This window comes from Caloenas nicobarica, chromosome 1 (assembly GCF_036013445.1).
Source record: "Caloenas nicobarica isolate bCalNic1 chromosome 1, bCalNic1.hap1, whole genome shotgun sequence".
Lineage (NCBI taxonomy): Eukaryota > Metazoa > Chordata > Aves > Columbiformes > Columbidae > Caloenas > Caloenas nicobarica.
In genome coordinates, this window is record NC_088245.1 from 130,694,766 (window position 1) to 130,711,236 (window position 16,471).

A 16,471-nucleotide genomic window follows, 5' to 3' on the forward strand; every position below is an offset into this window, starting at 1 on the left:
GTTTTCGAGAGCTCTCAGTGTTGCCCAAAGTTGTATCCTATGTTGGAGCTCTCTAGTTAGCTGTTTTATCTCGAATCTTCTTCACTCCTCCATTCCTATTCGCAAGCACAGCTTGGGAGAAGGTCTCACCTCAGTACCAGGTAATATCTGGTTGGCTTTTTTTCTTTTTTCAGTTTTATGGTAAGTTACTATTCTGAAAGTAATCTGTTAGTTGTCTGTGTTCCAAATGCCTCTTAGAGCAGCACTATCACAGATTAATATTGCTGTAGATTTGTTGTCTTCTCAGTATGGTTTAATGGGCTACAGTTTTAGGCTTATTACCATTGATATGTGGGTCAGATGCAGTGGGAGAGCAGCATTTGCAAAAGGGTGATGCAAGGAATCAGCAAGAATGATACCTGTCCCAAACCCCTCCCCTCCAAGCTCTTATGTGGAGGCTTTCTTGCACAAAAGTGGTGGTTGGTGACTCTCTCAACATTGCTTGTGTTATGTCACTTTGAACTCCCATCCAAGAAGTTTGGCAGGATGCTATTAATATTGATGGTTCAGAGAGAAGCCTGTGAGCTATGCAGTGGAGGGAAGCGTGCATGTTGCAGTCTTGCCTTCTTTTTGCTGTCACTCTCTACTCCCAGCCTCTTCACCCAGATAGGATTTCTGGAGTGTGGAGTGAAGAAAGGGAGGCAGCCTGGTGCACTGCCCTGGGAATGTGTGAATTCCAGGAGCAGAGGGAGGAATGGTCCTGAAGCCCTGTCAGTCTTTCATTCTTTACAAAAGAACGAAGAGAGAAATGAGATCCCAGGCACAATTTACTAGAGAGCTATTTCCCAAAATAATCTCGGCATGTAGCAAAATCGCTCTTGAAATACCTTCCCTTCTTCAACTGGTGGATGTACTTTGTGTCCTTCAGTTGTTACTTGGATATCCTTGCTGGATATTCATCTCTGGGCATGATGAGGACATGTGATGAGCACAGTTAGAATGGACTAACTGCAGAGTTATTATTTGGAAAATTCTTTGGAATTGAGTATCTGAGACAGAAGATGTTTTGTGGATGTGTTACTTTGTGTGCTGAGGTATACTGTTTTTGATGCAAACTGAGAGTGAATCAGGGAGCTGGAGGTAAATGGTGAAGTTGTGGAGCAGCTATAAAAGTACAGCTCAGATATCATGCCCTGGTCTTGCATCCTGTGGTATGGGCAGCTCTCAAACTTTTTTTTCAGTAAAAGAAGTTGGTGCCAGATTTTCCCTAATGTGAACAGTGAAAGGCAGCAGTCCTGAGGTAGCTAGTCATTTCTAGAGAGAATGAGAGGCTCCCCAAAATTGGAGGGAAGATACCAACAGGAAAAGGTCAGAAAAATCAGAGGGTCATGCAGCTTTCCAGGTAACTGTAAAAGCTGGAGACCTTTTACTCTGCTTTTACTCTACTTTTTAGCTCTGCTAAATCCTGAGTGATGGGTAGCTTTTGAGTGTGTTTGTCCGTGCTAGTGCAATTGACTTGGTAACAGTTTTCCTGACTTGGGGTTCTCAAAGCGTAGCAGAAAAGCACTTTAAGTGTTCATGGCGAAGGATATATTAAGACAGTACAACTCCAAAACAGAAGGTGTTCCAGTCTCCTCTCTGCTTTGAAGGCTTGGACTTTGACAGCATTTTTCAGCTTGCACCAAGAGGGATGAAGCAGGGAGGTGATCAATACGGAAACAGCATTTTCAGCAGAAGGAAGCCCTTAAAGGGTTTTACATGAAGCTTTTAGTAATAGGAGGAATTTCTTTCTTGGTTGTTTTTATTGATTTCTTTTTGATAGGGGTGGGGAGGCTTGCTAGGATTGGAAATCCTTTCTTCCAGTTTGACTCCCTCCCACATGAAAGTTGAGTGATGTTTCAAGGAGGGGTTTTTAGTGTGGATACACATTGTGCAATATGATCTATCAGAACAGCAGGAGGCCTGTAAGCTTTTTATATATGGGCTGGGGACTGCACACATGAAACTTCAGTGTTTCCTGCCACAATAGGCTTGAAATGTGGCAGTGCTCTGAAATGTTTTGCCATTAACATCTGTGGAAAATGTCTTGCTCAGATTCTTTCCATTCAAGGCAGAACTTGCTGGCTGCAAGCAGAAACCTTCTCTCTTCTGTCTCCGCTTGCTGTTGCAGAGAGACATATTTATTCCATTTGGTTAACGATATGAAATGCTAATGTAAAGGCATTTGTTTGAAACTTCCTGAACTAAAACATGAAATATGGATTTTGTCCACTGAATTATATAAACTGGAAGTCAGGGGGTGGTGGTGGTGATGGTGAGGAGGAATCTAGTAGGTCATTAGTTTTCAAAAATTTAGTCAATGGCAGATTGTTCTCTTCTGGATGTATTTTAAGACCAGAGAGGATCTCGTGAATCCTCTGGTCCGGCCTTATGAATAACATGGATCACTAGACTAATTTCATAAAATGAATGCCTGCTCTATGTCCCATAGCTATAAGCAAACAAAGCTTATCTGGGGGCAGGAGGAAGCTCTCCCACATGAAGACTGTATTCTTCACTGATTCTTTTTGGTTTTGCCAGTCTAGAACAAAGGTCCTGCCATCTCTCTTTTTTTTTTTTTTTTTTTTTTTTTAGAAGGTTGCCCAGCAATGTGAGGGACAAGAGCAGCTGCCAGTGCTTGTCTTGAAATTTTCTCTTAATTTCATTGCATCATTTCTGCTGAAACTCAAATGTGTCTTCTCTTCCTCCTGAGCTATTGGATGATATATGTGTACGTAGCCTTCAGCTTGGAACACACCTGTCTTCTGTTCCTTGCTGTTCTGAAGCCAGTGCATCAAGACGGCTTCTTGTGTAAGGCTTGCGATCCTACCCACACACACTGAAATCTCTGACTTGTCTTCTGCTCACCTGGAGGTGTTGCTCCAGTGGCAATGCCTTTGCACAGGAAGGGCTGAGCAGCGAATGAGAGAGACTGTCTCTGTTTTTTTGTGTTTCTCTTTGCCCTCAGCCTTAGCTGAGCTGGCCAGCAAAGGTGGGAGTCAAATGGTTGGGAACCTGCTTGAGATCAGAGTGCTTATCTGATGCAGGTATGTGTACAGATATCTGGTTCAAATGGCTCCAGGTGGCCTGCAGCTGTTTTGGTTTGGTTTTGGTTTTTTTTTCCCAATGCTGACGCACCTGGTCTCTGTGAAATCCACCTGGTTTATCCTGGCATCATAAATTCTTCTTCAGTATTCATTTTCTATCCCTTTTACCCTGAACCTGGCAACCCAGGTTGGTGTTTAGAGTGTCTTTGCCCACCATACGCTCAGAGAGATTTCCACAGAAGTGACTTATTTTCGTTTTCCTTGAGGGAAGCAGAGAGAAGGAAGCTTTTAATCTCATATTGAGAAGTATGTTATGAGAGAGAACCATCTGGAATTTGGCTGTGCTCTCAGCTGGCTTCTCCTTGTGCCATTCAGCAGTGGGCAGAAAGCTTTGGAGAGGCAAAAATAAAAGAAAACTTTAAGGGAAGCATCTCGATGAAATCTTGAACTCTGGATTACATCTGCATGTGAGCTCATTGCACAGCAATGTATTATCATTCACTTTGGAAGAAGCTGAGATAAACTAAGAGCTGCTGAAATATGAGCTGAGTATTGATGTTAAACTTGCAATTAAAATGAAATTATGACCTGCAATGACCCTGAGAGATACTCAGTTTAAAGAAAGGAGAATAGAAAGTTCTTAAAGGAAAGAAACCTTAATCATGGAAATGAATGAATCGCAATACAGCAGAAACTCTTTGGCAAGAAAGGCTGGTATTTTCCGGCCACTGTTAATGGGCAGGAACATGCTTTGTCATTGTGTGCCTTTGTGCCTGTGTGCATTAAATTGTAGCTGGAAGTAGAAACCACAGACTGAACTACTGGGGCTTCTTCCAGTAACAGCTATTATGAGGCTTGGGGTAACATTTGTTAGGGAACAACTCCATGAAGAAGCAGGGAGAGGGCAGGGGGCTGGAATAGTGTGGGTGAACTAGCTTGTTATCTGGAGAGAGGCAGGTCATGGGATTCCTGTTTCAAGAGTGGATGATTTAGTGCCAGGGCAGACATGAGTAATATTTTGGAAGACTGAGAACTTGTGGGTTGCTTCAGTTTTTTTCCACGTTGTGGTTCATGGTGCTGGCCGATTGCAAGCAGGGAAGCTGCATGCAGTGGTTGTGATCTCCCTGCTGGGTAATGGGCTGCTGGGGTGGAACAGCCTGCTCTGGGTCTCAGCTGTCAGTCAGGTTATTTGACCTTTCTCTGCTTTGCTTTACTTGTCTGAAAATAAAGGTAACTCACGTCTGTGGGGAGACTATACCTTATTTTTGCAGAGATGTACTGGCTAAAATAATACAGAAAAGGCCAAAATGTCACCCAGGACCTAGGTAATTAGGATCTCTTCTGTTGTAAATCTAGATGTTAACTGGCCTTTGGTTATTCTCCCTCTTTTTTGCCTTCTTTTCCTTGCAGATTTAAGGTGTTTGGATTACTGAGCAGTGAAGGAAAGCAGGGAGAATGGGGTGACATCAGGTAAATAGGGCTCAGGGCTTTTTGTTTTTCTCCAATATGTAAATCTTTAAGTTGAGTAAATTAAATTAACTCCATAAACTCGAACTCCTCCTTTCCACCCTGCAGCCTTGTTCAGTGTGAATCTGACTGAGCACAAAGTAATAAGCCAAATTGGGTGCAGCATTTTAACACTTTTTCTTTTCATTTCCATTTGTGGAAGAATTTCCAATACACTTTTTAGCAGAAAACTGTATCACTATAGATTTTAGATCCTGGAGTTTCCTTCCTGGGTTGCATGAAATCAATGGTTTGAGCAGTGAGATCTGCCATAAAAGGGGATATTCAGAAGAAATGACACCAAACAGGTCCTGATCCTAGAACGTGATCACTCTTTAAGCAATTTTAGATTTGTACAAGGAGACTTTTAACCCCAGTTTCTTCTGCTTTCTGTTTATAATTATATAGTGTTCTTCAGGCATTCAGAAGTCAAGAAATTCTCTGAAACCTCTCTTTAATTCCTATCTTGACTGCAGATGCTTTTTAATATAAAATTGTTATTCCTTTAATAAAGAAGAAAATTTATTTTAGAGGTTGTATCTAAGTTTCCATATGGCCTTACTGTAGTGAGGAACAGAGATTTTGGCTTAGTTTAAATCAAAGGTCTCAGCAGAAGATGGCAATCTAAGGGGAGGCTGATGCTTAGCTCTTAGAAATGGGAATGCTGAATTGTTTTGTAAATCTGTGCTTTTTAGTTTCCAAATCAGCTGCAGGCATGACACTTATCTTCATACCTGAAGTTATTCAAATCTAATTATTTCTCAGTTTTCAAATTACTGAGCAGCTTTCCTAAATTTAATTCTGCTTTGTTCTTGATGAGCTGTGCAGGTCATGCTTGATCTGTCAACCCTGCAACTGAAACTAAATTCTGGTTTGTTTATTCTCCCAAGTGACCAGTAGGTGCCAACAACAGTATTTCAAACTGTTAAATACAGGTGGCCAGGTGAGCAAAGCCACATCATCTGTCATTCGTAGAGTTCTACTATTCTCAGTGTTAATGTAGCATGAACTCAGATCTCATCGAAGAAGTTCATGTTACCACCCCAGCCCTTCCCGTAACACTGCAAGTGCTTGAGCGTAGCAATGCTGATACCCTGATAGTGTCATCAGTGTCTACGGGGAGATGCCTGTTACCACATCCCTGCATCTGTAAGCTTTGGGATTGAAGTTTGTGGGTTTTTTTTGTCTTGCAGGGTGAAAACTTCACATGGGTTTTATGTGCCAAGCCCTGCTTGGTGGAGTCTAGATCCAGGGCCTCTTGAATACTGCAGTGTGATGCTTATGGGGGAAAAACCAAAACCCAAATCCCCAAAAAACCCACAAGAGGATCAACACCTTGCAGAAGGTTTTTTTGTGGCACATTTGTGACCTCTTGAGAGGTCCTCAGCAGCCTTGAAAATGTGTTTGCCCTGGTGCTGCTTTTTGCCCAGATGCTTTTCTTGAGCCTGCAGTAAAGCTGGATGTCCAGTTACAGAAGGTGATGGTTTGGCTTGTAACCCACTAACACACACTAGTTTGCTGCTACTTTTGTTTGATATTGGCATGCAGCTTATTCCTGCTTCTCTCATGCTGTTGCCAGACAGGTTCAACTGAAGCCAGAGTAAATTGTTTAAGCTGGGGAAATAAATCAGTTGAGCTTTAATCAGGTTAAAAGCACTGGTCCATTGTGCTTTTTAGAATAAAACTGAACAAAACCAGAACAAGACCAGAACCATTCTATAGAGAAGGATATCGTGCAGGTAACTTTTAATGAGGGATTAGAGCCATGTTGTCAGCTTCTGTGCATCTTTCCCAGGCCGTGTAGTGACTACAACTCTGACTCAAGCGTAGCTTAGGGTGGAGGGTAGGGGATTAAATGGTCTTTGTGGTCCAGCTCAGGGCTAACAGGTCTCTGTTGCAAACAGCCCTCCTGCCTTTTCAGGTTTTGTAATGGGGGGGGAAACATCTATGAAGATGTTTTATTCTGTCCTTTTATGCCTGAAGGCAGCCTGAGGCCCAGGGCATGAGGCATGTAAGCAAAAGGCCTGAGATACTGCCAAAGAAGAAAGATGCTCCTCCTAGGAAGTTGCAGCTATACAGTTTTCAAGACAGAACTAATAAGCTTTTGCTGTAATGAAGCTTGCTTAGGTTTAAAAACCAAACCAAACCAAAAACCAGTTGTTTTCTGTCTGCAGCTGGAGAGGGAGGAGCACAACCACTGACACATCTCTAGGCGCTCTGTTGAAATCCAGTTCTTCTAACACAGGACAGTGATTTCTCCCTGGAGGTACAGATGGTAATTTGCAGAAGATGTAGCCTAGTAGGAAAATAAGCAAGGGGAGATAACTGTTTGTGGCTTACCAAGGGGAAGTATGATCATGAAATGACAGAGCAGCTGCTGCCTAGCAGCTTTCTTACTGCCCAGGAAGCTTTGACTCTTCATGTGGGAGGCAGGCTAGAGATGCGCTTGGTGACCCAGAACTGAAGAGTACGTAGGGGATGCTGCATTACCATGATCATGGCCTTTCCTGGCTGGGTGACCAAACAGACTTCGCTTTTTACCTTGTGACATTCAACAGCCAGGAATGTGCAGACTCCACTCTGCATTACTGGCTTGTTGGCATGCCGTGGTTTGAAGCTGTTGTCTCTTGAATGCAGTAGATGCCTGAACCTTCAGCCTAGAAGTAAAGCCTGAAAAGTCCTGTCTGTATGTACCCACTGTATTTCCTTGTTTACCCTGCCAGGGCAGGGGTAAGGCCGCCATTCTTAGCCCGACAAAGTTGGGATCATGCAGTTCATCTCCCTTGCTTGATCCCTGTCAGGACAAAGCCTGTTTGCAGGAGTAGAGCATGTCCCAGGTTCCTGACATGATGTCATTTCACTCACTACTGAGACTTAGGATAGACTGCAAGCTATAGACAGTACCAGGATTATCATGGTGCCGTTTTGCTTTTGATCAGTGCAGCAGAGGGTGTGTCCTGGGAATGCAGGGATGTTCCTGGCAGATTTTGACAGTCTCTTTGTTTCTGTTGCTGTGACAGTTCACACACAGCTTGAGACTTTTGTGCTTACAGTTGGCTGGAGTGCCCTGGTCTGTGCTACATTTAGTCCTCTAGGACCTTGGACTTTTATCTGCACAACTCCAAAGAAAATGATGGAGAATGTCTTGTTTTATCTGAAGATGAATAATCAAATAGGCTGCAAAGGGGATATGGTTGGGGGGTGTGTGTGTGCGAATGTCAGAAAACAAATTGAATTCACGTAGAGTTTGGATGGAGACTGAGGAAGCAATCAGATTAATCTTTCTCCATTTCCCCAGAAAAGAATCCCATCATGTCGAGCTCAAGTTAGGGCTGAAGCCTGCTTGTGAAGTCGCTACCTGAACAGCTGAACTTCAAAGCATTCTGGGTCTCTTATTTCCTTAAATATGTTCTAGCACAAGCATGTAGGAGTCTTGGCTGCTAGTCCACACATAACCTCTATTGCATCTCTACCACCCTTTTATCCTTGCTTGGTGGGGTAACTTGGAGTCTTATTTTTTAACAGAGGGGATAGAGTGTCAAAATAAGTACAAACCTCTGGGATTATATGTCTACATACTGCCCTTGTGTACAAAGTACAACTGCTGCTGGGACAGAGAAGAGGGCTGTAAGAGATTTATGGTATAAAAAAGAGCAGCACATTGTGCCCAGTGGAACTCGTGGGGGGAATTTTGGAAGCCACAGAAGTAATTATTGCATTATAATTGGAATTCATTTCTTAGTGTGCTGTGTGATCTCTTCTGACCAAAACAAGCCAGGCCCATGTAGTCTAGAATACTTTCACCAAAAATGCCAGCTCTAGCTTCACTGCACATCCAAATTTCTTTCCAGAACCTCAGTTTGGAGGTGATGTGATAAGTGTGTGCAGTGTGATGAGTTATCAGCATAGCTTTCCACAGAAGCCTATTGGGAGGGCAAGGGACAAGTGGGTTGTCTTGGATGATTTCCTTAAATGTTCTCCATCAAAAGCATTGTTTGCCACTGATCTTCAGTGGATTTGAAATTTAAAGTTCCTGTACTTAAACAGTAGTGTGTAAGAGTGGAGGATGGCAAACCTTCCAATAGCTCTTCCTTTCTCCTAAGCCACTTTTCTGTGCTTGTTGTTGCTGCTGCTGTCTGAGAGACAGCTGAGGCAGATAATAATAGCAGCTAGTGAAGTCCAGGGAGGGTAAAAAGGGTTAGTTTTTAATCTGAGTCCCAAGTTCCTTCTTGGATTCTCTGGTCTCTTCCCTCAAAGCGATCCTGGAGGCCACCATTAGCATCAGCTTTCCTTCTACTCATCTCCTTTGCCTTGTTTATTAGAGAAATCTCTAAGGGTATTTTGACACATTCTTCAGTTTCTGCCCCGTGAAACAAAGAGTACTAGCAATGTTGGCATGTCTGAGAAGTTGTGGTTTTGTTAATTTTGCACCAGAGATGTATTTGTTATCAATATTTGCAGAAGTTTTGGTTTTTAACTCATGCATCTCAGAAGTCAAACACCACATGTTGTCATGGTGTCTGAGCATTTCATAACAGCCTCATGGTTTTCATCAATGTCATCACCACTTTGCAGCTGGAGGAGTTATTGTACCCTTGGGTGTTGAGACATCATCTACAAAAGAAGCTATCTGTGTCAGAGCCTGAAGGAAAACCCCCAGGAAGGTGTTATCAGATGCATTTCTTGTATTGTCTGTGTTTCAGTTCCATAGCAGAACCATCTGTGTTGTTAAAATACTGGTTTGCTCTAACTTGAATTCCTGTTGACAGCCTCAGCCAAAAAGATCTGTGCTAGATTAGCCTGAAGACCTGAACTCTCGTGTTTTTGGAGGAGTCACCAGTGGAACATCGGCTTCTTTCGTGTAGGATGGTAGAAGGCGGACTCAGGCAGCTGCCTCTGTGTTGGGTGACAGGTCTGGCAGTTTGGGTACTTGTCTTAGTGCATGAATTAATGGCCAAAAATGGTAACTTTTGCAAAAACTTACATGATTGCTCATCCCTTCTTCAGTGCTCTGTCTCTACAAACTAGCAGAGAATACTTCAAAAACATGCAAGAAAGGTTTTGGACACTGAAGAAAAGCCTGTCATGGATAATTGTGGTTACTCTTTTCTAGGTCCTGTTTTTAATGTCTCGGTGCATTCTGACAACCCGACGATTTACCAGGGTGAACTGGCGGATTTGCTGTGTATCGTCACAACAGAAGGAATGGCACTTGAGCCAGGTATTTTAGCAAAATGATTGAAATTGTAACTCATTTGTCTTCACCGGGCAGAATAATACCAGCAGTTACAACCATATGTCCTTTGAGAGAGGCTGGAGAATTGAGAGCCAGCATTGAAAATCCTGTAGAACTAGATAAATACAGGAGACCATATTTGCTTTTCACAGCACAATTTAAAGCAAGTTTTTTTGTTTAATATTCTGAAGGAAGGGGGAAAAAGAATTCTTACTGATAAACCCCGCTATGCTGTCTGTACCAGCTGACCCCACTGCTGGCAATCTCAGCCTACAGCCACTAGATTGGCCATGAAAACTGTTCCTGTTACCTTTAATTAGAAAGGATGTCTATTGGCAAAATCTTTTAGGAGACAATGGTCATCTGTAAAAAATTCTTAAAGTCACCTGCCAGTCAGCTTCACACTTCAGAGTGAATTTAAGGATTAATATAAATCTAAAAATCACAATAATTGACTACTGCAGCCTAAATGCCAAAAATGAATATTTATTACTGATGCCTTCCGGGGTGAGGCTCCTTTTTTGTGTGGAAGAAGAAAGAAACATGGTACTTAATTGCTGTAAAAAGGATAGCGGACACTTTAAAGGCAAATTTTTATGAAGGGCTGAGAAGTTCAGAGAATTGCTCAAAACCTAACCGCTTGCCAAGCATTGCCTGGGCTGCTTTTCGTCAAAATGCTGTGAGAAGAACTGGTTATTGTACCGAAAATGTGGGTTTGGAGTGAGTTTAGTTTTTTGAAGTTGTTCTCTCTATATACATGTATATGAATATAAAAATGTATTTTAAATAAATCTGTAAACATGTATGTAAATATATATAAATGTATATACCTAAATATAAAGATGTCATGATTCATGCAAAACTTAGAAATCTATGCATAAGCCACTACAAAAGAGGTGCTGTGCAGAAAATACTACTCATAATGTAGTAGCTGATGAGATGAAGTATCAAGCTTAGTAAAGGCCCATCACTTTGAAATTCCAGGATGTCTGTTCTCCATTAAATCAGAATGTAGCAGGGAAGCAATTTGCTAGATTACAGTTGTGTGCTGCCCATGAAAAAATGATAGAAGTCTGTAGGTTGTATTATTGAAATGCTTGGGAAGGAGGAAAAGCTGAGTAAACTTTATTGCTGTCAAAAGATTCATAGCCTGGCATATTGGACACATTAAGCAGTGACGTATGTCTGCGTGTATACCTCAGCCTGTCCTGTGGTTCCTACTCAGCTGGAAGCCTCTTTGTTGAGGTGTGCTCAAGCTCTTGCAGGTATTGTTGCAAGGCAGTTCCCAGAGCAGCTGGCTTCCTTTGCGAAGCAATAATTGCTGGCAGGGAGCAGCTGCTGCTTCTGCTGGTGTTCGACAGCTAAAATAAGCTTGGGGTTGCCTTGTGAAAGAGGTCTCAGCATCCCTGACCCACTTAAAACTTGAAAAGAGGCTGCTTAGTACAGTGGGGCTCTCCTGGCAGTGCTCCGCTGCAGTTGGGTTTGTGATGGATTTGTGTAGCTCAAGACTGGGAGAAGCACTGATAAGGATAATCAAAGGGATCGAAGTAAAAAGGTGTCCTCTTTGAGGAGCTGCTTATCAGCACAATTAAGTTTTAACTGGGCAACTTCATAAGGGCTCATGGATGTTTGTTGAATTGATAGATGATGCCTGGAATTGGAAATGAGACTGTTCCCAGCAGTCATGAGCAAGTGCAGAGTTTTAAATGTCAGCACCATAATCTGTTCCATAGCTGGGTAATGTCATCTTGAACATGCCAGACCTTCAGTGTTTTGGGGTTTTTTTGTGGTGGTTTTTTTTTTTTTTTTTTGATGAGGAGAGAAGTGGGTTCTTTTTGTGTGTGTGTCTGTAACACGGCAGGTGAGGCACAGGCAACAGATACACATAGAAAGGAGTAAAGTGTGGCCATAAAATCATAGAATAGTTTGGGTTGGAAGGGACCTTCAAAGGTCATCTAGTCCAACGCCCCTGCAATGAGCAGGGACATCTGCAACTAGATTAGGTTGCTAAGAGCCCCATCCAGTGGCATTGTGGCAGGTTTTGAGGGAACTTTTCAGTCCATCCTCTGAGCCTCCAGTTGCTGAATGAGCAGGATTTGGGGCCTAACCAGCCGTGCTGTGTGGAGGTATTCCATCTGGGCCTGAGAAGCTGGCCCTTCTCCAGTCTTTGCTAGTCCTCTGGATGAGACCAGCAGAAGAGCTACAGGGAACTGCTGGAATCTATGCAACAGATGTAGGGTGTGCAGACTTCCCTTGTCAGTCTGCCTTCTTGGCCTTGAGAGGTGGAGGGGACTAGAGCTGTGGGATACCGGAGCAGGTTAGGTGAAGAAGGGCCTTAAGGGCTCATATGATAACAAACAGATGTAGTTCCTCGTATCCTCGTTTTCCCTGTATCCCATCTTTGTTCTGTTTCTATGCTCAGTCAGTACCACAGTTTAATTCACAATTGGAATGGAGAACTTGCTTTTTAAATGAGTTGCCAAAACATTAGACAGAGTGTGAAAATAGTCGGGCTGTCTCATCTCAGTGGGGAAATGAAGCGCATTGTTAGGGAAAGCCTACACCAGGTAGTCAGATAAACACAGCAAGAGTTGCCAGCATCTCCTAGAAGAAAACAGATGGCAGCAGTACAGGCATGGTGTTTCCATTTGGGAATGTGATGAGAAAGGAGAGCAGAGCAATTGCATTTGACCCTCTTCTCAGGGGCATACTGGCTTTCAAAGGCCATCTACTCTTCTGGTGGCAACACACTTGGTATGCTAGCCAACTCTGCTCTTGTACACATAGGCAGCGACTTCGCAAGCATGCATGTGGATTAGTATGTATGCTTCCTATAGCAAGTTGAGGTGTCACCACCTCTTCTCTCTCTTTGTATGCCCAGTCAGAAGAATAAAGTACTTCCAAGGAGCAGAGAAGTTAAATGACCGATGATCTTTGTCAGTGCCCTTCTTTGTTACAGTTAGATTGATCCCTTTATTTCTAGAAGCAGTTCTTATGGCTTGGCCCCTTGTCTGGTAGAGGCGATTCATAGTACTCTGTGTGTGTGTGTTCGTGTGTACCCACCCTGTGGGAAATTTTCAAAAGAGTGGAAAGGGTTTTGGCATGACTGCATGCTTTAATTTCCTCTGCTTCTTTGAGACCCTGCTGAAATGGAGTGTGTATTACTAAGCTTAGTACATGGCAGCAAGTGCTCCATCTAAAGAAGTGCTCCTTTGGCTTGGCAGCTGTGGTTGGTGTTTTGAATTGATATGAGGGGAGTATGTGTGCGTCAAGGGAGAATAGTAGTTCTTCTGTGCCCTGAAGATATAAAAGCTGCTTCTGATATTTCTGTTGAATACACATTTTCACAAATGATCTCTCTAGACTTCCCAGATCACCCCTTCTTGGGCTATGTGCTTAGGGATTTAAAAGTATTACTTACTGTGCCTGAAAGGAGATGGTTTTTTATCTACTCCAGACAGACCCAGTGGGCACTCTGGAGAATTTAACAAAACCAGCTTGTTTACCTCTTGTATGGCTCAAAGTGGTTTGCTCAGCTCTCTAGGAAGCTCTATTCAACCTCATTTAAATGTAGTAAACAAAAAGGGTCTCAAAATTGTGATTCAGCACTGTAACAAGATGCTGAGAGAGCTCTATTCTAAGCAGTGGAAGTGCATGGTTCCTAAGAGCTGGTCTAGAAATAGGATTCCCTGTTTTGAGGAGTGATTGGCTGGGGAAGCAGCTAAGACCCAGACAGCTTAGTCCTGCGTGTCAAATTGAAATGTGCATAAAGATGTGCTTTACATGTTGATGATCCTCACTAACTGAGGAGGAGAGGAAGCCTAGCACCACTGTTACTCACAGAGCTCTGAAGCATCCAGCTCCCAGTGCTTTGTGTTCCTTTGTGGAAGCAGCTGAGTTGCCTGAGCTGGGGGAACTGAGGTCCTTGATGGCCTTTCAAGCTTGGCAGTGGGACGTTATGATTTCCTGTAATGTGGGACATCTTGTAAAGGTGTCCAACACCACTTGCAGCATTGTGGAGCACGTAAGGAACCAGTGAAAGAAATCTTTCTAGTGTTAAGTGTGAGCATGGTTCTTGTGGTTGCATTTGTTTTTTGTAGATGGGGGACAGAAGTGGTGAGAGTGACTTTTCAACGCTATTGCAAGATGTATATGGAATGGTACAGATGCTTTTGGGCAGCCTAGCATGTGACCTGTTTTTTTTTTGCCAGTAAGACTACGTATTTATTAGCACTTGGGAGCTGCTAGGCATGATCTTTAGGCAGCACCTGATTTATATCCTGGTTTTGCTAAATTTTCCTGTGGTTTTGTTGAATGAAAACCAGAGATATATAGAAATGAATCGAATGACTTTGCTGTATGAAGCTATTTCAAGGAGGATGGTGACAAAGAGCACTCAGAGCCAAATCCTCCCTTTGACTGTCTGTAGTGAGTCACTAATTGCACACTGTGTATACTGACTAATAAAATATGTTGGCATAATACTGTTGTCCCATGTTGTAATTACTGAAGATAGATTCAGCTGTTTCAAAATGATAGCAAGTGCCTGCACTCATCTTTGCATGTGGAAGAGAGGGAATCTCAAATTAACTGAGACTGAAAAGAAGGGATTCTTCGAAGGTAGCAAGCTGCCTGGCAATCTGAGGGCTAGATTTTTTTTTTTTTTTTAATATCTAGATTTATTGTTTAAACCTTTTTTAGCAAGTGCAATGGTTTGTTTGGGGTAGTTTGACTTAGCCTGGAAGGTGTCCATATGCTTCTACGGTACCTAATGGCAGTCTTGATTTGGAATTGGAAGGAATTGGTTGTTCCCAACGTGACTGCCTGTGAACTGGTGCTATTACCCTATTTGGCATAAACACGGAGCAGAGACAAAGAGTAGTTTATAGAAACAGAGCTCTCTCCAGCAGAGGCCCTGCTTCCCACAGACAGTTGGATGAGTACACAAAGCAATGGCTAGAGTTTGGTCCTGTTAACTGAACATGTGTTTATGGTAATTTTTATTAATTTTGCTTTCAAGAGAAGTGGTCTGAGTGCTATGCCAAATAACTAATAGTAGGATTTGTAGTATGATAGGCAAGAGTGATTGCTATGAAGGGTGCTGGTCTATATGCCTTATGCTGACCCCCACATAGGAGACCTACTACTACAGGCCAGGTGCTCTCTTGGGGTTCTGTGCTGTCACCTGGAGCAGCCGGCCATGGCAGGCAGGGCAGGAAATTGACTGGTGTCCCATACCAGTTTGGTCAGCCAGTGTCTCTGCTAGGAATGTCTGCTTTCTCATCTTTTAGTTTCATTTTTGAAGATGTGTGTAAAAGCACTGCACCTTACAGGTGAGCTAGTTATACCCCAAAGAGTGGGTGTTTTTTTTGTCTGCAGTAAGGGGAAATGTTCTACCTGGCCAGCTGATACTATACTTCAAGTAGCAGAACTGAGGATGTCCCTTTACTTTGAAATATTATTTTAAGGTTCCCTTTCTTCCCAAAGTGTTAGCTTGCCCGATAGAGGCTTAAAAATAATCTTCACTTATATCTACAAAGAATTTGTGTACAGCAGCAGGTTTAGGGCTTTCATTTTGCCATTAGCCTGGAGATCAAATGTGCAAGTTTAGAGAAGAGCAAACTCAATTAGCTGAAAGTTCAGTTTTAAATTTCAGTTTGCTAACGCTCTGTTTTTCAGACATCTCAATACTAGCAAATGGAGGTTTGATAAATCACCAAAATCATTGGAGCTGCCTTAGGTGTGAAAAGGTTAAGCCCTGTGCACACATTCTACCAGTACCCAAAACTCAGGACAGAAATAGTGACCTCTGTTTCCAGTTTGGACCCGTCACTTTGTGAACGTGCCAGGGAGGAAGACCTGCTGATGAAAGAAGTGAGCAGGCTTTCCTGTCTGTGTGCTGGGTCATGCCAGGTTTCAGACTATGACAGGTGTTGCTGGGCTCACATTAGCAAGGAATAGCAGTAACTTTTAAAGTAGATACTCAGCTACATCAGCCTAATAGGGTTAAGACTGAGGTCTGCTAGTGGGATCCATAGGATCTTGCATCAACGTAGAAAGAGCTGGATGTGCTGACGAACTCTGGCTACCTGTCAGCTATGTTAAAATGTGCAAGGTGTTGCAAATGCGTTTTATAGACAATCTCCTTGGGTGGTAAAACTTGTACAAGGTGTGATTCCTGGTGATGCATGACAGTAACCCACAACTCTGGAAAAGATGTATAAAAGCATCGTGGTCAGGCTTTGCTCCTGAATGCTTTGTACTTTTGTAGGTAATTTTTTGCGCTCTGTGTAGAATCTCTGTATTTATTTAGGCAGACTTCAGTGTAAGGAAGAGGCCCTCAGGAAAGAGCCTTCTGACTTTGTGGTTGAGTAGGCCCTGCACAAAGGTAGTGATTGCAAATCACTCTCTGCTAGCAAACGCCTAGCACTTCTATACCTTTTTACCATAGGTTCAGCATAGTTATAGAACTTCTTATGACATGAGACCTGCTTGGTGAAAACTCAGATCAGCGATGAAATATAATTTTTAGGATAGACAGGAAAGCAAGGTTATCTCCTTTTTGTCATCCCTGTAGGAAGTCACCCTTTCTGTGCAGCTGTGTGCTTTTTGCCAGGGCATTTCATTGCAGTTTGCTGCTTGAATCCTCCTAGAAAGGACATGT

The 16,471-nt window shown here is 42.8% G+C and overlaps 1 protein-coding gene across 1 annotated transcript in view; it reads left to right on the plus strand.

The window, feature by feature from the left end:
- Window positions 1-16,471, plus strand: part of PTGFRN (prostaglandin F2 receptor inhibitor) — a 69,474-nt gene that overhangs the window by 47,655 nt on the left and 5,348 nt on the right. The window contains exon 7 of the mRNA XM_065658561.1: window positions 9,685-9,792. Coding sequence (XP_065514633.1) covers window positions 9,685-9,792 — 108 coding nt within the window. The remainder of the gene's footprint in view (window positions 1-9,684; window positions 9,793-16,471) is intronic.